A 25454-nucleotide genomic window follows, 5' to 3' on the forward strand; every position below is an offset into this window, starting at 1 on the left:
AGCATACTTCATCTAGGTCCTTTTGCTCCCCAGACCCCATCTGCCCCCAGTCTTCTCCCCTAAATATAGGGTTGCCAGCCTCCGCATGGGGCCTGGAGATCTCCTGCTTTTACAACTGATCTCCAGCTGGCAGAGATCAGCTCCCCTGGAGAAAATGGCTGCTTTGGAAGGGTGCACTCTATGGCCTTGTACCACGCAGAGGCCCCTCCCCTCTCAAAACCCCACCCTCTCCCAGATCCACCCCCAAAGTCTCCAGTCTCCAGGTATTCTCCAACACAGAACTGGAAACCCTACCTAAATCTCCAGGAATTTCCCAACCTGGAGCTGGCAGTCTTGTGTGTAGACCAGTCATGCTGATAAGAGAGGGAGGAAGAAAATGAACAATTGCACAGGTTGGAAAAGAATGAGTAAAATGCATAGCAGAAGACAACTTTTGTGTATTTAGAAAGGTGTAAACCCTGACCTGGATAGGCCAGGTGAGCCCAGTCTCGACAGATCCAGGAAACTAAGCAGGGCTGGCCCTGCTTAGTATTTGCATGGGAGACCATCAAGGAAGTCCAAGGTTGCTATACAGGAGCAGGCAATAGCGGACCACTGCTGTCTCTAGTCTCTTGCCTTGCAAACTGTACAAGGTGGCCATAAGTCAGCTGTGATCTGATGGCCAAAACAAAACCCTCTGTTTAGGATGGCCCAGCAGACACTGTGCAGTGCTAACACCCTTAACCACAGACATTGCCATTCTTTAGTTGCAAACATGATGCTGTTTCCAAGTGTAAAGTCTGATCACAGCACGAGCCCTTCCTGGGTGAGTTGAAAGTTTCATTGGGGGGGTGGAAGTGGGAGGGATGTTACTAAATTATGTGACACCCTTGGATCAGTTTAAAAGCCCAGGTATTTAGAGAGCCAGTTTGATGTAGTGGTTAAGTGTGTGGACTCTTATCTGGGAGAACCGGGTTTGATTCCCCACTCCTCCACTTGCACCTGCTGGAATGGCCTTGGGTCAGCCATAGCTCTGGCAGAGGTTGTCCTTGAAAGGGCAGCTGCTGTGAGAGTCCTCTCAGCCCCACCCACATCACAGGGTGACTGTTGTGGGGGAAGAAGATAAAGGAGATTGTAAGCCACTCTGAGTCTCTGATTCAGAGAGAGGGGTGGGGTATAAATCTGTAGTCTTCTTCCCCACTCTTGAATGGAACTGAAGTAGTGCTTTTCCTGGCTGGGTTAACGAAGCTGGAAAGAAATATCATGCCTGTTTTTGCATCAGCAGGATAACAGCATAAAGAGTCAAGCAAAACCAGGAAGATTGCCCCCCCCCCAAAAAAGTAAGATGTAAATGATCTTCCTGACCATCCTTGAAAACAAAAGGAAAGAGGAAAAATGTTTTTGATCCATTTATTGTTATTTTTAAATATAGAATAGGCTTACCATCAAAAGGTACCTTCTTATTTCCTGCTTTTGCAAGCCATGGCATTGGCTGGATTGATTCTGGGCAAATATTGCAATACTCTTTTTTTTTGTCTTTCTAAACCATGCGATGAAACACCCATTTTCTTCGAATGCAAATCAGCAAGATAAACATCCAGCTTCGCATCTGGCAGACATTCTGTAAAACCATCCAATGGACCGTTTGAGCATTGTTTCATACAATACTCAGCAACAGCAGAATTGCCTTGATATGTTGGTTATTCAACTGTGTTGCTTTGATCCTGCTGAATTGGTATTTCCCAAACGGACAGCTGAGGCACACCTTTCTCTGAATTAAAGCCGGAAGCTCACTGCACTCTTGCTCCCCTCTGATGTTTAGTAGAAGAAAGTGTAACAGCCGACAACATCCAGAGGAATGTGTCCCACTTCCCACTTTAAGGACATTCATAGTAGGGGTATCCAGGCCTTGGATTCAGTGGGAGCTCACAGGAGCACAGCTCCTGAACCTTTCTGAGAGTTCCACCTCCTCCTTCCCACCTTGTCCAATGAATAGTAGGTGCAGCTGCATAACAATCCCTGGATGAGCTCCACCACCTATCTTTTTACAAAATGACCCCTGGGGAACTCTATCATCTGATGGCAAAGAAATCTGCAGCACCTCTGTGTATCAGGAGTGACTACCATCTGATCACATCCAAGGCAAAGTTACCAATTAGCTTATTGGAAAGAGGGAAGGCCAGAATGTGCAGAGGGGTGCATCAGGTAGCCTCAGTTTCTAGGTTGGCACTTGGAATTCACAGGATCCCTTTAACTACTAAATTATTCTATTTTCCCCAATTAGATACACACAATTATGCTGTTTTTTCTTCTCTTTGTTGCTGTCACACATAGGGGGTTTTTTGTAGAAAAAAAACCCAGCAGGAATTCATTTGCATATTAGGCCAAACCCCCTGACATCATCATTGTTTCACACAGGGCTTTTTTGTAGAAAAAGCCCAGCAGGAACTCATTTGCATATTAGGCCGTGCCGCCTGACATCATTGTTTTTGTAGAAAAAGCCCAGCAGGAACTTTTTTGCATATTAAGCCACACCAAGCCAGTCAGAACTGCGTTCCTGTGCATTCCTGCTCAAAATAAAGCCCTGGTCGCGTCTTTTCATTTCAGCCATTTTTATTGCTGAGTTTCCCAGTTTGTTTGGTTTTTAATTACATTTTAATACCGTGTATATGGTAAGAATCATTATTATGAGACTAATAAGATTTTCAAGATATAAGCTTTTGAGAGTCAAAGTTCCCTTTGTCAGATGCAGCCTTGCCTTGTATCTGATGAAGGAAGCTTTTTGAAGAGAAGAAGAGATGGATTTATACCCTGCCCTTCACTCAGAGTCTCAGAATGGCTTACAATCTCCTTTCCCTTCTTCTCCTCACAACAGACACCCTGTGAGGTAAGTGGGGCTGAGAGAGCTCTGAGGGAGCTGCTCTTGAGAAAACAGGTCATGTGAAGAAGTGGGGAATCCAACCAGGTTTTCCCAGATTAGAGTCCCCACTCCTAACCACTACCCCAGACTGACTCTCTTTTTTGATCCTTGAAGGGTTATACGACAAAAACCATGTTGGTCTCCAGGGTGCTGCTGGGCTGGAATTTAGTTCTTCTTCTGCAGATCAACATGACTACCCTCGGAAACCATCATTGTTACATCATTGATTCAAAATCAGGCATCAGTTTTAACAGAATTTAACAGAATGGCCCAGCTGTCCTTGACCAGGGCCAGGGCCTTTTCAACTCTGGCCCCAACCTAGTAGAATTCTCTGTCTAATGAAACTCATGCCCTGCAGGACTTGGCTCAGTTCCACAGAGCTCGTAAGATGGAGATGTTCACTGGGTGTATGGCTGAGTACAGTTTCAGCCAGAATAACCCTGGCCTCCCTAGTGCTGGTCTGTGAATCCGCTGTACTGGCTGCCCCCTTAGTGGTTGTTAAAGTGCCATCTGATATGGTTTGATTTTCTGATCCACATGCTTAAACTGTAAAATTGACTTGAAATTGTGACACTGATATTATTGTTATTTAACTGTTGGAAGCTGCCCTGCGCCCTGTCTGGCAGGGAAAGGAACAGGATAAAAATCTAATAAATAAATAGGTAGATAGATTTTGTTTGTGTGGCAAGACAACTGTAATTTCTTCCCAGTTTCCCCAAAAGTGGATTTTATAAAATTGAATCAGTGTTTCTCAGATCTAGTTACATCTTTATTCACAGGACAGCAATCCTTTGTTGACTAGGGTTGCCAAGTACAGTTCAAGAAATATTTGGGGACTTTGGGGGTGGAGCCAGGAGGCTTTGGGGGTGGAGCCCTGAGCAAGGTTGAGACAAGCATAATGAACTCCAAAGGGAGTTCCGGCCATCATGCTTAAAGGGATCACACACCTTTTAAATAATGCCTTCCCTCCATTGGAAATAATGAAAGATAGGGACACCTTATTTTGCGGTTCATAGAATTGGACCCTGTAGTCCAATCCTTTTGAAACTTGGAGGGTGTTTTGAGGAGAGGTACCAGGTGCTATGCAGAAAATATGGTGCATCTACTTCAAAAAACAGCCCCCTTCCAGAGCCCCAGATACCCGCGGATCAATTCTCTATTATTCCCTATGGGAATCGGTCTCCATAGGGAATGAGTGCCCAGCAGACATTCCCCCACCCCCACTTTCTGATGTCCCTGAAGTGGGGGGAGGGCCTCCAAACTGGGGGATCCCTGGTCCCCACATGGGGATTGGCAACCCTATTGACACACACATTCTTGCAGCACGCCATATAAAAATTAACATGTTGGCCTATTACGCTGGATCCTACCACTTTATTTGCTGGTGAAAGATTAGGCTTCCCAACCCCCCTGCCCTGGCGGGGGACCCACGAATTTGCAGCCTCCTCCCCCGCTCTCCAAAAATTCGGAAGCGGGGTGGGGGGTGGGGAGAACATGCCTGTAGGCATCATGTAGTTGTAGAGCTCCTGATCCTTTTGTAAACTGTGTGCCTTTAAGGCTGCGCAGGAAACAGGAAGGGCTTCATTGGAAAGGGTCAGTAATAGTTTCCATGGAGAACGGCCCCTCCCTTTCTTTTGCTTTCGTTTTCACAGCAAGTAGAGTTCTGCAGGAAGAAGATCTAGTAAGTATTTTGTGTGTGAGAGAGAGGGAGGGGGAAGGGGATTCCCTGGTTTGGAGGCCCTCCCCCCCTTTAGAAAGCATGGGGGGAGGGAAATGTCTACTGGGCACTCTATTATTCCCTATGGAGAACGATTCCCATAGGGAATAATAGGGAATTGATCCGTGGGTATTGGGGGCTCTGGGGGGGCTATTTTTTGAGGTAGAGGCACCAAATGTTTAGTATAGTATCTAGTGCCTCTCCCCAAAATACCCCACAAGTTTCAAAACAATTGGACCAGAGGGTCCAATTCTATGAGCCCCAAAAGATGGTGCCCCTATCCTTAATTATTTCCTATGGAAGAAAGCCATTTAAAAAGGTGTGTTGTCCCTTTAAATGTGATGGCCAGAACTCCCTTGGAGTTCAATTATGCTTGTCACACCCTTGTTCCTGGCTCCACCCCCAAAGACCCCAGATTTTTCTTTAATTGGACTTGGCAACCCTATGAAAGATAGCTGAGGGACCCTGATAGGTTATATCAGAGATCATGGAACCCAGGGCTTTTTTTTGTAGCAGGAACTCCTTTGCATAGTCGGCCACTCCCCCATGATGTAGCCAATCCTCCTGGAGTTTACAAGAGGCCCTGTACTAAGAGCCCTGTAAACTCTTGAAGGATTGACTACATCAGGGGTATGTGGCCTAATATGCAGAGGAGTTCCTGCTACAAAAAACCCTGATGGAACCTATGAGGACACAAGCATCAGGGGATGGGACTATGGTGTAGAGGGGAATCGAGCAAGGACAAGTGGAAAAGGTAGTGAGATCCAACCTATTGTTCAACATGGTGCATTTTTATGAATAATTCTGAGGTCTTATTTTTATTTTTTGCAATCCAGTTACAGCAGACTTATGGCAACACTGTGGGGTTTTCAAGGCAACAGACGTTCAAAGGGGATTTGCCATTGCCTGCCTTTATATCATGACGGTGGTATTAGTTGGTTGTTTCCCATCCAAATACTGACCAGCGTTGACCCTGCTTAGCTTCCAAGTTCTGACAAGATCAGGCTAGCCTGAGCTATCTAGGCCAGGAAGATTCCAAGATAGATTTGGGATTCCATTGATTGGGTAGCCAAGGGCTGTATCCCTCAAAATATAATGGTGTTGGACCTTTTGCTCTGAGATTAGAATCCCCAGCCTCCCATTGGGGCTGGGGGGTTCCCCTGATTTTGGGGAGTCCAACCTGCCACCATGGAACTGGCCAGCAAGGGGAGCCCTGTCCTTGAAGAGCACTGGTGTGCCTGACATGCCCAGCATGATGATGTCACCCAGAAGTGACATCATCACACCAGACACATCACACAGGGGATACTTTATCATTTTGGGAGAAACTATAATAACCATAGGAGTTTTTTCCAAAATGATAAGAGCATTCCCTTGCAACATGCCCAAAGTGATGATGTCACTTCCAGGGGAAATCCTGGAGAAGAGGACCAGAGTCCCTCACAGGTAGTCAGGTAAGATCTAGCAACAGTATCTGAGATTTGTTTTCCTTCGGCACAGAATCTGTAGTCTGCATATCCCTACAGAACACAATGGAGACTTTGCACACAGATTGTTCTAACATGCTGTATTTTCCAGAGACAGAGGACCTATGCAAAGCCCAAGCCACATAGTGCTTTGAAATGGGAAAAGGTGTGATTCATAGCATCATTCCTCCCACTTTAATCAGTCTGCATATACACCTTGTAGCATGCATTCTCTACTGGGCCAAATCTTGGCGGCTCGTGCAAATTGATGGTGTTGTGCAGAAGCCACAATTGGATTCCAGACCTGAGTTGCTTCTCCAAGGTTTCCTTCACTAAATCAATAAGCAATCACTTGTTTGGGAACTTTGGAAAAATGCACACAGGCCTGGAAACAGTACAGGCTAAATAGAAAACTGTTGCATGCCTTTTGATGGACTTCGAAGAACAGAATCCAAACTTTGCATCTCCTTGTACGATATAATCAGAGCCGGCTCACCCACTAGGCAAACTAGGCAGTTGCCTAGGGCACCGGGGGGGGGGCACAAAATTGGGCTCCCCCCCTCCTGGTGCCCAAGACAACCGACTAGTTTACCTCTCCACCGCTGCTGCCGCCACCACCAGCCCCCCTCCCTTCCGCCGTGCTTCCCTCCCCGCCAAGCTCGCCACGATAAGGCTGGGCCCTACCGGCTTCGAGGCAGCCATGCATTTTTTGAATCCAGTGCTGGAGGAGGCTTTGCGCCCCCTCACTTCTGGTTCCGGAAAAGAGGGGGAGCAAAGCCTGCTCCAGCACTGGCTTCAAAAACGTGTGGCTGCCTCGAAGCCAGTAGAGCCCACCCTGGTTGCAGTGAGCTTCAGGGGGGGCGCGACGGAGCACGGCATGGTGGAGGGAGGAAGGCCGGCGGGCGGGGGGGGGGGTGCCAGGCAGGGAACAATGGTGCTTCATCTTTGTGTTTCTATTATATCCAGTGCCGGCCCTGGGGTGCCGTGCACCCTAGGGCCGGCACTGGATATAATAGAAACACAAAGATGAAGCACCATTGTGCCATATGTTATATGGCTCATGGTTCAATACCCAGTGATGTCTTTATTGATCCCAGCTTGCAGGAGATGGACAGCAACTCAGAAAAATCCACCTATGTCAGAACACACCCGCCCTTTTTTTTTTGAGAGCCAGTTTGGTGTAGTGATTAAGTGTGTGGACTCTTATCTGGGAGAACCGAGTTTGATTCCCCACTCCTCCGCTTGCACCTGCTGGAATGACTTTGGGTTAGCCATAGCTATTGCAGAGGTTGTCCTTGAAAGGGCAGCTGCTTGTGAGAGCCCTCTCAGCCCCACCCACCTCACAGGGTGTCTGTTGTGGGGGGAGAAGACATGGGAGATTGTAAGCCATTCTGAGTCTCTGAAGCTGCAATTCTTCTTCTTCTTCTTGGCCATCAAGTCACAGCTGACTTATGGTGACCCAGGAGGAATTTCAAGGCAAAAGGGGTTCACAGGTGGTTTGCCATGGCGTGCCTCTGTGTCATGACCTAGTATTCCTTGGTGGTCCCTCCAAATAAGGACCAGGGCTGGCCCTGCTTATCTTCCAAGATCTTAAGAGATCAAACTGGCTTGGGCTATCCAGGTCAGGGCTACTTGCATACTCTTAAATTCCTCTGAGTTTACCCCCTAAAAGGATATCTTTAATGATGGTAATTCCAGATATACAGCCATATTAATCTATTGTAGCAAAATTAAACAAGAGTCCAACAGCATCTTTTAAGGCTAATGAAATTCCAACTGGAATACATGTTGTTAATCTTCACAGCAATGTTCCCTCTAGGCTGCAGAGTCTTGTGAGCAAAAGTTCTACTTTGTGAGCTACTGGCATTAAAGTTGTGAGCTACTGTATACATTAGTGTGCTCTGCTGTCATCCTTCCTGAGCTAAGACAAAAATGTGTGAGCTGGAGGCTAAAAATCTGTGAGCTAGCTCATGCTAACTCAGCTTAGAGGGTGATACTGGCCTCCTGTTGGATTGTTGTTTAAACCCATTTAATGTGCCTGTTGGCCCTCTCTTCAGGGCTAGAGCTCTGGGATAATTTTCTTTTCCCAGAAGAAAATTACCTCCATGTGGTCACCGAATTGCTTCTGTGCTTTTCAGGGCAGGAACATGGAAGTCAAAGATGCCTTTCATTTAGCAGGTCGACAGCTCCATCCTGGACCCTAAGAATGGGATAATAACAATAATGTATTCAGGCATAACATCCAAATCACAAGCTGCTCGGAACCCGCTAGGGGAGGGTGGGATATAAATTTGATAAATAAAAGATGTCCCAGCCCCGCTGTATACTGCATTAGTCAGACCACACCTGGAGGATTGTGTGCAGTTCCGGAGGCCTCACTCTGAAAAGGATGTGGAGAGAATGGGTGTGGCCTAATATGCAAATGAGATCCTGCTGGACCTTTTCTTTTTTAAAAAAAAAGCCCTGACAAGGGTGATCAGGGGCCTGGAGACCAAGCCCTAGGTGGAAAGAATTTGAGAATGTTCAGTCTGGAGAAGGGGGGGGGGGATGATTGCTCTCTTGAAGTATTAGAAGGACTGTCCCTTAGAGGAGGGCAGGGAGCTGTTCCTGTTGGCAGCAGAAGAGAGGACTCGCAATCATGGGTTTAAATTAAGGCTGGGAAGGTACCAGCTGAATATTAGGTAAAACTTTTTTTTGCAGTCAGAGTTATTCAACAGTGGAATCAGCTACTGAGGGAGGTGGTGAGTTCCCTCTCATGGACAGTCTTTAAGCAGCGGCTAGACAAACACTTGTCGGGGATGCTCTAGGCTGATCCTGCACTGAGCAGGGGGTTGGACTAGATGGCCTCAATGGCCCCTTCCAACTCTGTGATTACGTAGCATTTTTTTTAACCTACATAGTGTGATAACAAAAAAAGTCTTTGTGCTGAGGAGAATACAAAAAGATAATAGAAAATGGATGAAAAGTGCACTGGGAAAGAATATTTTCTCAGTGTAGTAGCATTTGTAACCATGAAGTTTCCTTATACTGAATCAGTGTTGTCTACACAGACTAACAATGGTTCTCCAGGGTCTTAGGTCATAATCTCTTATATCACCTGCCCTCTAAACCTTTTAACCAGATAATCTTGGGATTGAACCTGCTGTACCACTGAGCCACAGCTCTTCTCGTTTTCTCTGTGTCTCTTCCTTTGATTTATTGTCACTAGAGGATGAAGATTAAAGTTTTGTGTGAATAGCTGCACAGAAAGAGGGCTTTTAAAGTGGGATTTGAAGAACAGAAGAGAGGAGGCTCTCATGATCCAAGGGTGATTGGAGCAGGAGGAGAATAAAGGTTGCAGGCAAGTGGAGCCAGAGACTGATTTCCCACTCACCTTACACTGCTCTCATGTTTGTGTTCTCAGTGTGGCTTCCTTCCAATTTCACACTATCTGCCCCGGGGCTGCAGCAAATGTTGGCACAACAAACTGGTTTTTAGCGGTTTCTGTTTGCTGCGCGAAAACACCAACGCTTGCTGCAGCCCCAGGGCAGATAGTGTGAAATCAGAAGGAAGCAGCACTGAGAAGACGAACGTGGGAGTGGCATAAGGTGAGTGGGAAATCGGTGAGATATTTTTGACCTGGGACATGTTTGCATTGAAAAGAAGAGCTCTGTCTGGCAACTCTTAGAGGAGCGCTCTATCAACAGCTGTTAAGCATAGCATCTGAACTGAACCATTGGCTTCAAAGGTGGTATACCACGATACTAGCTGTGAATAGATGGGAAAGGGCTAACTATATTGCCTTGCTCTCCTACTATGGTAGAGTTGCCAGCCTCCAGGTGGGACCTGGAGATCTCCCTCTTTTACAACTGATTTCCAGCAGGCAGAGATCAGCTTCCCTGGAGAAAATGGCTGCTTGGAAGGGTAGTCTCTATGGCATTGTACCAATCTGAGGCTCCTCCCCTTCCCAAACCCCGCCTTTTCCCAGATCCACCCCCAAAATCTTCAGGTATTTTCCTATATGGACTTGGTAACCCTATACTGTGTGGGCTTTGCAGAAGCTTTTGACTGGCCCCTTTGAGGAAACAGAATGATGGGCTGGAGGATCCTGGGTTTTAACTCAAAAAAGCCCTTCTTAAAAGGCTATAGCCAAGACTGGGTTAGTGGGTAAATTCCAGGGTTGCCAATCTTCTCCTGAAATTACAACTGATCAGACTCCAGAGGTCAGTTCCTCTGAAGAAAATGGCTGCTTTGGAGGGTGGGTGCTATGGCATTATACCCCACTGAGGTCTCTCCCTTTACCAAAGCTGGCCCTCCCCAAGATCCACTAGGCTTGTCTGGTCCTACCCACTTCCCAGCAGGGGGATCTTAGGGCCCCCCAGCGGGTTTTGCACGTGTGGCACAATGACATCACTCAGAAGCGACATAACACTGCCGACATCAGATGGCAACACACTAATTTTTGAGTCAAACTCTATGGTTTGAGTCCAAATTTATTGCAAGTTTTGCCCAAAAACTAGAGTGTTGCCACATGACATCAGTGGCACAATGATGTCATTTCTGGGTGGTGTCATCATGCTGCATTTTGGGGCATTTACAGGTGGAGTCTTCACAAGGGAGGAGCCCACAAAAGCAGGAGGACCACTGCCTGGACCAAGGGGTTGGCAACCCTAGGTGCTACCCACAAGTATCCCTGAATTTCCCAACTCGGAGCTGGCAGCCTTAGTACACTGTCTCTTGTATAGTGTGGATTCACCCTGAATAAAATTATTTTATTATGAATTTATGATGTAACAGTTTCAGTGTAAATAAAGTCTTTCAAATAAGTTGATGGATGTTTAAACAATCCCACTGTGTTCTTTTATTTAAATATTTATACCCTGTTTTTCTCTCCAGTGGAGACCCAGAGGGTCTTACAGTATTGTTCTCCCCACCTCTATCTTAGCCTCATGACAACCACCCTGTGAGGTAGATGAGTCTAAGAGAGAGTGACAGGCCCAAGGCCTTTTAGCTTCCATGGCAAAGTGCTCTAGCCTGACAGTCCAGTCACTACACCAGGCTGGCTCTGTGGCAGCTCATGTTCCCAAAAGGGCTGCCACTCCAAACTCGGCCCATTGCATCTGCCCATCTTGTCTCTCTTTGAGAAGAGGGAAGAGATGGGTAGATGCAGTGGAAAGAGTGTGATTTTCATCGGCATCCTGATGCTTAAGTGATCCTGGGTAGGGTGAGACTTTTTAGGATGCTCAAAAGGTTCCAGGGAAGCTACGACGCATGTGACCAGCGGCTTCAAGATTATGAGAGTCAAAGTCCATGCAGTGCTTAGAACAACTGACCAAATCATTAGCCACAGCCATCTGGCAGAGGTTTTCAACCCTCGATTCTGTGCCTTCCAAACAAAGGACAGTACAGTGCAGGATCTCTGCTGGTTACCCATGTATCTTATGGTGAGTAAATATTGACAAAGTAGTCTGAAGAGCAAACACTTTGACATTTGTAATGTCCACTGGAAGATCTTGTATATATTTATCCTGGAAGGAGAAGGGCAGCATACCAATTTTCCCCCAAGCTCACAGTTGTTCTCCTCTCTGTCACATTTTTAGGTCGAAGAGCCCTTTGTAATTGTAATTGGGGTATTTGTAGCATGGATAATAGAGATGTTCGGTTAGAATAATATTTCTGTGTTGATCCATCTGGTTTTCTCCCAGCGTCTGCCTCTCCAAAGCTTAACTTCTCTCCTTTTTCTTTTTTAAAAAGGCAAGCTTCAAAGCTTTCTGTGAGTTGCATCCCTCTGCCCTGTTCTCTTAACTTCAGATGGTTCTGATTTCTGAGTGGTGACAGGAAGGCCTTAACACACATTCAAATTAAGGAGAAATGGGTGCCACCCTTCCTGCCCTTAGGTTGCCTTAGTCCCATGCTTCCTGAACTCCAGTCCCACTTGGAGAATTTCAACAATAGATACCAGAATTGGAGTTTGTGCCATTTCTGGCAGCTTCCAGTCCCTTCACTTACGTTGCACTTCTTCCCCTTCCTTTTATTGCTAAAACATTTTGATGTTGGTGGAAAGTGCTATCAAGTTGCATCTGAGTTATGGTGACTCCATAGCATTGTCAAGGCAAGAGACGTTCACGGGTGGTTTGCCATTGCCTGCCTCTGCATAACAACCTGGACTTCTTTGGGGGTCTCTCATCCAAGTACTAACCAGGACTGAGCCTGCTTAGCATCTGAAATCTAATAAGAGCGGCCCCATGGCTCAGAGTGGTAAAGCTGCAGTACTGCAGTCCAAGCCCTCTGCTCATGACCTGAGTTCGATCCCGGCAGAAGCTGGGTTCAGGTAGCCGGCTCAAGGTTGACTCAGCCTTCCATCCTTCCGAGGTCGGTAAGATGAGTACCCAGCTTGCTGGGGGAAAAGTGTAGATGACTGGGGAAAGCAATGGCAAACCACCCCGTAAAAAGTCTGCCGTGAAAACATCATGATGCAACTTCACCCCAGAGTCAGAACCAACTGGTGCTTGCACAAGGGACTACCTTTACCTTTTTTTTTAGCCTGGGCCAGGGCTTTTTTTTTTTGTACCAGGAGCTCCTTTGCATATTAGGCCACACATACCCCTGATGTAGCCAGTCCTTCAAGAGCTTACAGGGCTCTTAGTACAGAGCCTACTGTAAGCTCCAGGAGGACTGGCTACATCAGGGGGTGTGGCCTAATATGCAAAGGAGTTCCTGCTACAAAAAAAGTCCTGACCTGGGCCATCTAGTTCAGGGCGTATGTATTGATAGAACCATAAAGGACAACTTTGATGTGGCGATCTGCATAATCGGATTGAGCACTTTCTGCAGTGTTTTACTGATTTGCGTAGGTGTGTTGTGTCAGACATCTCTCAAAAAGAATTTTCATGCAACCAGACATAGAGTCTGGTTGGAGCTCAACAGTGATGTGATGCCATACAGTCTGTACTCTTTAGCTGCCATTGCCTCCAGGAGAACTGACCTGTGTGATCTGGAGAGCAGTCATAATTCCAAGAGAACTTCAGGCCCCACCTGGAGGTTGGCAGCCCCCCATCTGTTGTGTCTTTTGGTCCATACAGGCCCTACAATTCTCATCAAAAGGGGCTGCTTCTCTCTCTTATACCAGTAGAAATACTAGTAAATTCAATCCCAAAATTCAGGGGAGAAACTTGGAAAAGAATCGCAGAAACAACCCTAAAATATGTTCTGGGGATAACCCCCTACTCAATATAGTATCGCTGCCTTGCTGAGACGTCCCAGAACACAAATATGAGCTTTTAATTTTCTTCTAATTGAGTACAGTTTAAAAAAAAAAAAACTTTCTGGAGTTCTTATTGATGTTTTTTATGTTTTATTAAAGATTGGTTCTCAAAAATGTTAGGCGTAAAAAAATCTGGCTTAATTTAAATTGTGAATCTGTCTGTTAAGAAATACATTAGGGGTAGGAGAAGCATAAGACATATTAATTGACAGACAGGAACTGCTGTCTCTGAGGTTGATACAAGTAATTTATTACTTTAGAAATGAATGCCACCTCCAGAATGTGCTTCATTAATTTCAAATTTAGTTTTAATTTCAAGCTGTTGCCCTTGAGAAGAATAAGGTGGCAAATTATGTTTGAAGAGCAGATTTCCCTCCCCCCCCCTTCCCTCTTGCTTGGAAGAAAGACTAAATTTTAACTGTTTAATTTTAATAAATAAATGCGGTTTTTTTGACTGAAACACGCCAGCTGCTGATGCACAGTGAGGCCAGCAATCACTAACACTGATTTTTCTGTCTTCCCTTCCCCCCCCCCCCCACCTTTTGGCCATTGCAGCATACGTTTCAGATGAAATGAAGGCAGCCGCGATGGTGGAAGATGACCCAGAATCAGATGAGAACCTGGCAGATGGAGAACCTTCCGCAAAGTATGCCTGTCCCGAAAAGGACTTTGGTAAGAACTGCCAGAGCTATCAGAACTCCCCAGTGGCTGAATTTTCCAGCCACGAAATGGACAGCGAGTCGCACATCAGCGAGACCAGCGACCGAATGGCCGACTTCGAGAGCAGCTCCATCAAAAACGAGGAGGAGAGCAAAGAAGTTTCCATCCAGCTCGAAGAGTCCGTGGTCTCTGACAGCTTGGAGCAGATGAAAGCCGTCTACAACAACTTCCTCTCCAACTCGTACTGGTCCAATCTCAACTTGAATCTCCACCAGCCGACCTCTGAAAAAAACAACGGGAGCAGTAGCAGCAGCAGCAGTAGCTAGCAGCAGCAGCTGTGGAAGTGGAAGCTTCGACTGGCACCAGACAGCCATGGCAAAAACACTGCAGCAAGTTTCGCAGAACAGAATCCTTCCCGAGCCCAGTCTTTTTAGCACAGTTCAATTGTACAGACAAAGCAGTAAGCTTTATGGCTCTATATTTACTGGAGCCAGTAAATTCCGCTGTAAAGACTGCAGTGCTGCCTATGATACTTTAGTAGAATTAACAGTGCACATGAATGAAACAGGACATTATCGGGATGACAACCATGAAACGGATAACAATACCCGAAAAGATGGTCCAAACCTCGTAAACGCTCTTTGCTTGAATTGGAAGGGAAGGAAGATGCTCAGAAAGTATTAAAGTGTATGTACTGTGGCCATTCTTTTGAATCGCTTCAAGACTTGAGTGTCCATATGATCAAAACGAAACATTACCAAAAAGTGCCTCTGAAGGAACCCGTAACCCCTGTAGCAGCAAAAATCATTCCAGCCACAAGAAAGAAAACGTCCCTAGAGCTGGAGCTTCCAAGTTCTCCCGATTCCACTGGTGGGACACCAAAAGCAACCATCTCTGATGCCAACGATGCACTTCAAAAGAATTCCAATCCATACATTACGCCAAATAATCGTTACGGACATCAGAATGGTGCCAGCTATGCCTGGCATTTTGAGGCAAGGAAATCTCAAATTCTGAAGTGCATGGAATGTGGCAGTTCCCATGACACTTTGCAGGAACTCACTGCCCACATGATGGTGACCGGACATTTCATTAAAGTCACCAACTCTGCCATGAAGAAAGGGAAACCTATTATAGAAGCCCCTGTCACACCCACCATCACAGCTCTGCTGGATGAGAAAGTACAATCTGTGCCACTTGCAGCCACTACATTCACATCACCTTCCAATACACCATCTAGCATCTCTCCAAAATTAAATGTCGAAGTAAAAAAAGAGGTTGATAAAGACAGGATGATTGCTGATGACAAGATGAAAGACAAGGAGAAATCCAATGAAGAGGAGGAGAAATACGATATCTCTTCGAAATATCATTATTTGACTGAAAATGACTTGGAAGAGAGTCCAAAAGGTGGCTGGATATTTTAAAGTCTTTAGAAAACACGGTCACATCAGCTATTAACAAGGCTCAAAATGGCACACCAAGTTGGGGTGGCTACCCCAGTATTCATGCTGCCTACCAGCTACCCAACATGATGAAGTTGTCTTTAGGTTCGTCAGGGAAAGGTACGTCCTTAAAACCAATGTTTGCAAATGCAGAAATGTGTCGCCGACCAAAAGCCAGCCTCTAGTTTCCCCACCAAGCAGCCAAACCTCTCCTGTGCCGAAGACTAACTTCCATGCTATGGAAGAGCTAGTTAAGAAAGTCACAGAGAAAGTGGCCAAAGTTGAAGAAAAAATGAAGGAACCTGAAGGAGGGAAGTTCTCGCCATTGAAGAGAGCAACACCTTCACCATGTAGCAGTGAAGTCAGCGAGCAGCTCAAGATGGACACCTCCAATGACATTAGTTTTTAAGAGCCAACAGAATAGCCCTGTTTCTCAGAGGGAGAGTTGTAAGGACAGCCCAACTGGGGAGCCAGTGAAAATGGTAAGGAGCTTGTCAAAGCAATCTCAAGTTCCCTTAAGTAGCAGCACAGCTATTATTACTGACCACCCTCCCGAACAGCCATTTGTAAATCCATTAAGCGCATTACAGTCTGTCATGAATATTCACCTTGGGAAGGCAGCTAAACCCTCTCTGCCTGCTCTGGACCCAATGAGTATGCTCTTTAAAATGAGCAACAGCTTAGCCGAAAAGGCTGCTGTGGCCACCCCACCCCTACAGTCCAAAAAACCGGACCACTTAGACCGTTATTTTTATCATGTCAACAATGACCAGCCCATAGATTTGACGAAAGGCAAGAGTGACAAAGGCTGCTCTTTGGGTTCAGCGCTTTTGTCATCCACATCGGCATCGTCTGCTTCTTCTTCATCTACAGTGACAACGGCAAAGACATCTGCGGTTGTGTCATTCATGTCAAACTCGCCGCTACGCGAGAATGCCTTGTCAGATATATCTGATATGCTGAAGAACCTGACAGAAAGTCACACATCAAAATCTTCCACACCTTCCAGCATATCTGAGAAATCTGACGTTGATGGGACCACGATAGAAGAACCGGAAGAGGCCACCCGGCTCAGAAAAGGAAGGGACGGCAGTCTAATTGGAACCCTCAGCATTTACTCATATTGCAGGCCCAGTTTGCAGCCAGTTTACGGCAGACGTCAGAGGGGAAATACATCATGTCAGACTGAGCCCTCAGGAGAGAATGCACATTTCCAGGTTTACAGGACTCTCCATGACCACCATTAGCCACTGGTTGGCCAATGTGAAATACCAGCTTCGAAGGACAGGGGGGACGAAGTTCCTTAAAAATTTGGACACCGGGCATCCGGTGTTCTTTTGTAACGACTGTGCTTCACAAATCAGAACTCCTTCGACATATATCAGTCACCTTGAATCGCATCTAGGTTTCCGGCTACGAGACTTGTCCAAACTGTCCAGTGAACAGATTAACAATCAGTTAGCACAAACCAAGTCGCCCTCTGAGAAACTCTTGGCGCCCTCACCAGAGGACGAACTAGGAACTTCTTACCAGTGTAAACTTTGCAATCGGACTTTTGCGAGCAAACATGCTGTTAAGCTCCATCTCAGTAAAACACACGGGAAATCACCAGAGGACCATCTCCTGTATGTTTCTGAATTAGAGAAACAGTAGCATTGGCTTTTGACAAAAAAAAGGGGGGGGGACAATAACAACTGTACTTTAGCTTTGAGGAAAACTGTCAAACACGCCTTAAAGCTCTCTCTTTTTGTGTTCTTGGCACATAATTCTTATTTTAACTCTGAGGTGTCATTCTGGCCTGAACTTCTATTTTTTTTTATATAACTGTATAGTGTTTAATAGAGGTGCATAATCAGCTGTTGTTACTGGTAAAAATATGAAGGTTAAAACGCAGTGGTAAGTGTTTGGAACTTTGTGTAAATTGGGGTTTAGTTGATGTGCATCCCTCCGATGCCTCAGACTGCATGCATTAAACAAGACAGTTTAATTAATCATTTATTAACTAATTCTGGTGCACTTTTTTCATGGTGATTAAGTGTGCTGGTTAATTCGCACCCTGTAAATCTTTAGCCCTCTGAGTACTTTGAAGCACTTTTGCATTAATTTTTTTTTTTAAAAAAAAAACTATGTGGATGTATTCTTTTTAAAAAAACAACAACAACAAATCCCCTTCTGATTTAGGACACATCCAGAGAGCGTCAAGAATCTGGCTTGACTATGACGCGCCACTATCCATGTGCACCTGTTGCTTGTGTATCCAGCTAGCTAGAACTTGTTGTGGCAGCTGAAGGATGGCTCACATCGCTTGTGTGGTTTCCATTGAGATGTTGCCTCCAAATGCAGGTTGCCCATTGATTGGGTGCACAAGCTAGACAGGCGTCAGGCTGGTGGTACTTCCTGTGACATCCCAAACCACTCTTATGTCAGGGATCCAATGCCTTGCGAAAGCGCTTCCAGTACTAGCAGTCCAGAAGCAGAGCCCCTTCTTCTGCTCCCTTGGGCAGCCGACATGAACTGGCAGTCCTTGTGGTTGGTTCTCTGTGGTGTGTGTGTGCGTGTCTCAGAGGGGGAAATGGCTTGCCTTTCCCTTGGATACTTTCTGCACATTTGGTTGTGTGGTACAGTGCCCATCAAGGACCATGGAATCCTGCCAGCTGGGCACACCATTGGAGTTAACGAACGGACTCCACATAGGGTGGGGTGTCTCCCACCTTGAAACTTTAAGATATATTATTTTCACATTGAAACATAGATGTATATATTGTATAGATTTCAAAATCCTCTGATGGAAAATGTGATTGTGGACAATGCCGTTTCTTCTTCTTCTTCTTCAACTTTTTTTTTTAATTGATTGGTTTTGTACCTGATATGCTCCAAGTATAAGTGGTACCTATAAATATATAAATATTATATATATAAATATATAAAATAATAATGTATATTTCTTTTCTAGGGTCAAAGGGTTTCCTTTTAACATCTGAACAATGTAAATTATATGAAAGATACGACAGATGGCATTTATAAAGTATTCAGAAACATTATTCTTGAAGCAAAGTATAGTTGGTTCTTTTTTTTTTTGTTCTTTTGCTATACAGTGCATCTATATTGATAGAGGTTCATGTTTAAATTATACATATTTATTAGTTGTTTGCTACCTTTTTTTAAAGAAAAAACATTCTGATAACAAGCCACGGACTGGCATGCATTCGACCTATTTTGCACAACATGACTTATAAAAAATATTATTAGTAAAAAACAAATAGAAAAAAACAATTCAAAAGAGAAATTTTCAAAATCAACTCAGTGCTCAAAGGGTTAAATCTATTTGGGGGCGGGAGAATTTAAGAAAAAAAAATCTTGTACTGTATTTCCTAAACATTGATAAAAAAAAAGCCTTTAAAATGTTTGTACTGTAATACTTTGCTTAAAAGTTATGATGAGGCATTCTGTGATATATTCTCTTCTACTTATTTATAAGAGCTCTTGGTTGTTATTTTGTACTTGCGGAATGCCTTTTTTTGTTTGTTTGTTTCATTTCAGTTGGTAACTTTCTGGGTTTTTTTTTTTTTTTTTTGTTCTTCCTAATTATTCTCCCAAGATTTCAGACTGCAGTTTTATCTTTAGGCATATGAAAGGTAACCCGTGGTTACCAGCGCACTAAGTGATTCTGTTCGTCTCCATTTTTTGGCAGTTAATTTGCAGAGCTAACTGACAGCTGACACCGTATGAGAATCTATGTGTACAGTATTGGCATGTAAACAGCACAGACCCAGAATCGCACACTCTGTGCCCCTGTTTTGTTGTTGACAATGTGGCACCATTATATGACTCTTCATATAACCTTTCTTTTTTTCTACAGCCGCATTAAAAATTGTCTTTTTTGCTATAATTTTGTGTTGCATTCACAATTATATCTGAAATGTGCTACGACTAACGAGCGCATTAAAATTAAATTGTACGCTCGCTTGTTTATGACGGAAGCCTGAGTAGGCTTCTTCATCTGCCAGGTGTTGGCAGTTGAAATCTATACATAAATCACGGGGAGTTTTAGTGAACTTTAACATTTAAAGAGCACGGGAACAAATATTCAAAGGCTGCATCTTCTTCTCTTGTTTTTTTTTTAAAAAGACCCTCTAGAAAATACAGAATGAAATGGAGGTTATATATCTCCTCTTTAAACCTCCAAGAAAATTGACTGTAAAGAAGGAGGTTTGTCGACAGCATTCGTGGCAAAGCAAAATGATTTGCCGAGCTGCGCATTCAAACCCAATCAAATGGTGATGCTCTGGCCCTCTTAAACGTATGATTAGCGTTCTGAGCACAAGTTGCACTTGTGGGTTCCTTCGTAGATTAGAGAATCCATTCCATCTTCTTTCAATTAATTAAAAGAGAAAAAACTCGGAGATAGTTCAGAGTTCAGCCCTTTACAGGCATCATGTCCGCACAGACTGAAAAGCTGAGAACTGTACGTTTCAGGAGCACGTGGCTTCCTGTCTGTGTGGCTGGTAAGTTGTGCATATTTGGCTGGCACGTACAGCTTTCTTATACATGAACTTGAATCCTGGGAAATACGTGTGGGGCTCCTGTTCAGACAACATGGTGGCTGTATGTGTTTGGAGCAACCTGAAATGCAGAATTGCTGGAATTCTGGGATTTTCAGGTACTACATAAAAGGGCCTTTATGGTTTCAGAATGTTTCCACTTTTGCACAATGTTCATAGCAGAGTGGGAATGTAAGTGCACCTGAAGAAACTGTCCTGGGAGTAAGCCACATTAAATAGACTTCAGTAGGATTCCGAGCAGACCTACTTAGAACGGAGTGAGCACACAGGCAAATAAGGACATTGAAATGCTAATGACATACTTTTTACAAGCATAGAAATACCAGTTGAACAAAACCATAGAAGCTGCCTTATTTATCTTCTTTAGCATGTTGGAATGGTTTTTCTACAGAAAGATAGACTCTGGAGGCTGGAAATGTATACACAGAAAGCAAATCTACATTACATCATAATGCTACATATTGGTTCTTCTGTACATGAGGGAAAGGAATCCTGAAACCTATGCATGCACAACTAAGCAAGTATATAGACATAGAAAACTGCCATGTTTCAGCTATTGGTGGCAATTCTTAGGAAAGGCCCAGTGACAGGCCAATTGGAACCAGATACACACACATATATGATGTCATCTGGTGATGACATCAGCCACATGTGACATCTCATCTTCAGCTGGTAGCTGAAGTGCCCAACAGGTCAAGTCTGAAAGGACCTAAACCACTTTCACTAAATGACTGCAAATGGGTTCTTTGATCTCTGCATAGCAACTGTTGTAAGGCTGCATAAGATGGCTTCCACTGGCATAATACAGAGTGATACAGTGCAGGTCAGATGAGGTGAGTCTGTTGGGCTGTCAACACTCCCTCTAAGCTGTGGAATCTTGTGAGCAAAAATTCTACTTTGTGAGCTACTGGCATTAAGGTTGTGAGCTACGGCAAAAATTAGTTTGCTCTGGGGGCATTTTCCTTGAGCTAAGACAAAAATGTACAAGTCGGAAGCTAAAAAAGTGTGAGCTAGCTCACACTAACTCAGTTTAGAGGGAACACTGTTGGCTGTTGCAGGACAATAGCAGTCCCAGTGTAAGATGTTGGTGATGACGTCTACCGGTTTACCCTGCTTGTAGGTGGCTACATAGTGATGGGTTTATTTCTGCCATGATATGTACCATCCCCAGGACCTTTCCTCATCCCTATACCCATTCTATACCTTTTGCACATCACACAGAGACCTTGCCTTGCTGAGGTCACTGAAGTGACCAGAGTAGCTGTTTAAGGCATCTATCCAGCAGGGGCACCACTTGGGAGGAGGTGTGGTGTGCCTGTTGTCACCTTCTTCCCCAGAGCTGCTGTGGTGTAGTGGTTAAGAGTGGCAGACTCTAATTTGAAGAACCGGGTTTGATTCCCCATTCCTCCGCAGGAGGCCTGCTGGGTGATCTTGGGCCAGTCACAATTCTCTCAAAACTCTCTCAGCCCCACACACCTCATAAGGTGCCTGTTGTGGGGAGAGGAAGGGAAAGAGATTGTAAGCTGCTTCAAGACTCCTTAGGGTCAAGAAAAGCATAGTATAAAAGCCTACTTTTCTTATTATTAGGGGTCCTAGGCTGCCCCATAGCCAAGAATTTTTTCAAGGGGGAGAGATTGGGGTAGGATGGGGGCAGAGCAAATTTGAAAGGGCCTGTTGACTATGGCCCTGGTCCTAGGGCATACTGCAGAGGTGCTTCTTCTCCATACTGCTGCTTAGGCAGCACCAGAGATTCTGCATGTTTCTTCTCCCACCACTGCCTCTCAGTTGGGAGCCATCCAAAGTGGAGTAAAGACGAAAGATCTATGTAGCCCACCTTGGATGGAGACCCCAATGCAGAGAGCAGCAAAGAAGGCATGTGTTTGTGACTGTCCATCCATGGTATCTGCAGAGATTGTTCTTTTGCCTTGCAGGCATCTGGAGTGGTTTACCCTCTTGAGCTGGACCTGGGCTTGCCATTCCTAGAGACGCAACAGCACAATGGTTGCTTGGGCACAAATTTCACCTCAGCCTAAACCCTCTATCAGTGGTGTTTATCAGAGTCCCATGAGACACAACAGTCTCCCACTTACAAAAATATCAACAGTGCTTCATATGTGTTGAATCGCTGATGTCACTGATGTTGCCTATCACTCCAGCTCTGAGTATTTGGCTCTCTTCAAGCCCCTTGTTTTTCTTTGGAGATGAAGGTTTTCAACTGACGAACCCAAGAGCTTGAGGAAGAGAAACACTGAAAATAACCCTTGAAAGGGAAGCGGGACATTGAAATTGGGATGAGCAGAGGGCGGGGTGCCGCAGACGAGCTTTAAATCATAAGTGGATCAAGGTGACCCTGGTCTAACCCCACCCCAAGTTGTGGCTTGTTCCTGTCTACTGTATATCTTCCAGCCATCACATTTACGCAGTATCTTAAAATAACATTTGTGATAAATGTGCAATTTAACTAATTTATGGCGCTAGGATGTGCTCAGGGCTACATACAAGATGAAAATCTTAAATGGAGCTTGAACAGCTCGCTTCACAACAAGAAATCAATATGCCAGATCGGAGGAAGCAGTTCAATGAAGACAACATTTAGCAAAAAAAAAAAAAATTAAACCAGTGAATGTATCTTTAACTTTTCAGCGGTGCGAATTCTATAATTAATTGAAATATTGCATATAGGGTTTTTTTTTTTTCCTAAAGCAGCTGCAACCGGCACCCAGATCTCTCCAGCAACTTCATTATATTTTCTTTTGGCATCAGAAATTGCAGCTTGGCTGTTCTAATTATACTGTTCCCGTCGTCTTGCAAACTACATTGTAATTTTCTATCCAAAGCAAGACAGCTTTGCATTGTTTAAAACTTTAATATTCACAATATTGGGCTAATCTATTGCTTGCTAATATCTTTGTGAGTAAACGTTTAGTTAATTGATTTAAAAAAAAAAAAGAGAAACAAATCTGTTGCTGCGTTTCCCAAGCAATGCACAGTTTAGATGATTTTTGTACCTTATTTTATATATGTGTTACAGGGAATGTCAAAATTCCAGTGGCTGTCAACATCCACATCTGAATTCTAACAATCCTGGAACAAGTTTTGTGAACGCTTGAAAGTAGAATACTCATTTGCTCTCTTGGACACGAACAAATGGCGAAAATTGCATTTTGCTTGCTGGTTATCAATATTCACTGGTAGATAGCCGAATACTAAGATATTCACAATGGGTTATTTATTTATTTTTATTTACTTTATACCCTGTCTTTCCCTCCAATGGGGACCCAAAGCAGCTAACATCTTTCCCCTGCCCTCCGTTTTATCCTCACAACCACCCCGTGAGGTAAATTAGGAATGTGACTGGTCAAAGGTCACCCAGCAAGCTGCCATGGCAGAGCAGGGGATCAAACCTGGGCTTCCCAGATCCTAGGCCAACACTCTTAACCACCACACAACACTAGCTCTTGGAGCCTAAGCTTTGCTTCCATTCATACTACACATTTTTCTATTGCTGGGATGGGCTGCACTGTGGAGCAGATTCCTCTGGTTCTAGGAGCAGGGCTGGTGTCAGAGTTCTTGGTGCCCTAGCCCCCACCCCAGGCAGACCCAGGAAGGTGAGGGGGGCAGCAGCCAGTGTTCGGCAGGCTCCGAGGAGTGAACGCACCACCCCGCTGTTCTTGGCTTGCTGGGTCTGTGCAGACCCAGAAAGCCAAGAGCAGCAGGGGGAGGGGGCACATGGCAACACCCCTGTAGGCCAGATGGCACCCTAGGTGGCCACCTACCTGGCCTACTCCTAAGTGCCAGCCCTGTCTAGGAGGAGCTACTATTCATGCAAGACCAGCATCTTTTTTTTAATGCGAAGAACAGCTCCTAGTGCCAAAGGAGAGCACTGTACCACAGAATAGGAGGATGAAGAGAAGTAGGTACAAAGAGAAGACAGAGACTCACCTTACGCTGCTCTCACATTCATCTTCTCAGCGGGGCTTCCTTCCAATTTCACACTATCTGCCCCGGGGCTGCAGCAAGCGTCGTTTTCGCACAGCAAACAGAAACTGGTTTTTAACGCTTGCTGCAGTCCTGGGGCAGATAGTGTGAAATCGGAAGGAAGCCCCACTGAGAAGACATGAGAGTGGCATAAGGTGAGTGGGAAATCAGTCAAAGTTTAGGATCCAAGCCATAATTAGTCTGGAATTATCAATGTTTACATGTGGACATTTACATTCGCCAGCTGTCAGATACTCAACCTGTGAATTGTCTGTGTGTTTATATTTACAGCCCTGTAAGTGGTCATTGCCCTGACCTGGATAGCCCACTCTAGACTGATCTTGTCCAATCTCAGAAGGTAAGCAAGGTCTGGTTACCTGGATGGGAGACCAGTAAGAAAGTCTAGGGTTGCTGCACAGAGGCAGGGAATGGCAAACCACCTCTGTTTGTCTCTTTCCTTGAAAATCCTGCAGGGTCATCATTACGTTGGTTGCAGCACTACTGCAGATCTTTACTGGGCAAGGCTACCGCATTTCTGAAAAGATTAAAATAAATGAATGGAAAACCAATGACTTCCCCCTCACAGGGAAGCCTTAACGTCTATAACTCTGTCACCAATCCCACGAGCATAAAGTTTAAGTCCGGTGTCACCTTTAAGACCATTGAAGTATGAATTTTTGTTTGCGTGCACACTTCCTCAGATACAAAGGAACGAATTTACCAGCCCATACATATAAGGCAGAGGTTGAACAGCAAATTAGCACATCAACATAATGAAGTTGTTTTAACAGATGCAAACAGGAATAACAAGGCAAGTTTATAAGGTCACCGTTGTTTGGATTAATTCTGGGGGAAAACAGTGGAACAAATCTATGTCAGAATTGGAGATAGATGTGTAAATGTATCCTTCATAACTGGAGTGCTAAGAGTAATTGACTGAAACCCAAGAGTCATTCATGTATTAATTTTTTTAGGTTCAGAAATATTATCAGCTGAATACAACCCCCTCCCCCCAAGTTTGGAAACTGTCATTTACCATGAATACTTTCATTAAATAAACAATGCACGGATACAGGAATTTGACAGCAGTATTAGAGAAAGGTTCTTCTAGAAGCAATAAATCAGCATTACTGCCTTCCAGTTGTAAGATGACTCTTTGTTGTAAGATGACTGATGGTTAAACGTTGCCCTATGGATCCAGCAGTAAACTGAGTGATTCACCTGATCAAAACCTTGTCACTGTACCCATCTTAGATTCCTTAAAATATGAAGGACTGCCATTTTAAGCCCCATTCTACCTAGCTCTTTTCTTATAGGTCACAATATTAACACTATTATAAAGATGGTGGTCATCTTGAGAAATCCAATCAAGAGCGGACATAGTTGGGCAGGGCAGATAGGTAGAGTTTGGAGCACCACCATGTTTGAGGTACACTAGCTGATACCACTTTTTTTTTAAAAAAAAATCATATCCTAAAAATTAG

The 25454-nt window shown here is 44.7% G+C and overlaps 1 protein-coding gene across 1 annotated transcript in view; it reads left to right on the plus strand.

Annotated features, from left to right (window-relative positions):
* Positions 1-19319, plus strand: part of TSHZ3 (teashirt zinc finger homeobox 3) — a 156183-nt gene extending 136864 nt beyond the window's left edge. The window contains 8 exon segments of the mRNA XM_060253922.1: positions 13881-14305; positions 14307-14589; positions 14592-15398; positions 15401-15583; positions 15586-15833; positions 15835-16492; positions 16495-16614; positions 16617-19319. Coding sequence (XP_060109905.1) covers positions 13881-14305; positions 14307-14589; positions 14592-15398; positions 15401-15583; positions 15586-15833; positions 15835-16492; positions 16495-16614; positions 16617-17083 — 3191 coding nt within the window. The 3' untranslated portion in view covers positions 17084-19319.
* The last annotated feature ends 6135 nt before the right edge of the window (positions 19320-25454 follow it).

Source organism: Heteronotia binoei, chromosome 14 (genome assembly GCF_032191835.1).
Source record: "Heteronotia binoei isolate CCM8104 ecotype False Entrance Well chromosome 14, APGP_CSIRO_Hbin_v1, whole genome shotgun sequence".
Lineage (NCBI taxonomy): Eukaryota > Metazoa > Chordata > Lepidosauria > Squamata > Gekkonidae > Heteronotia > Heteronotia binoei.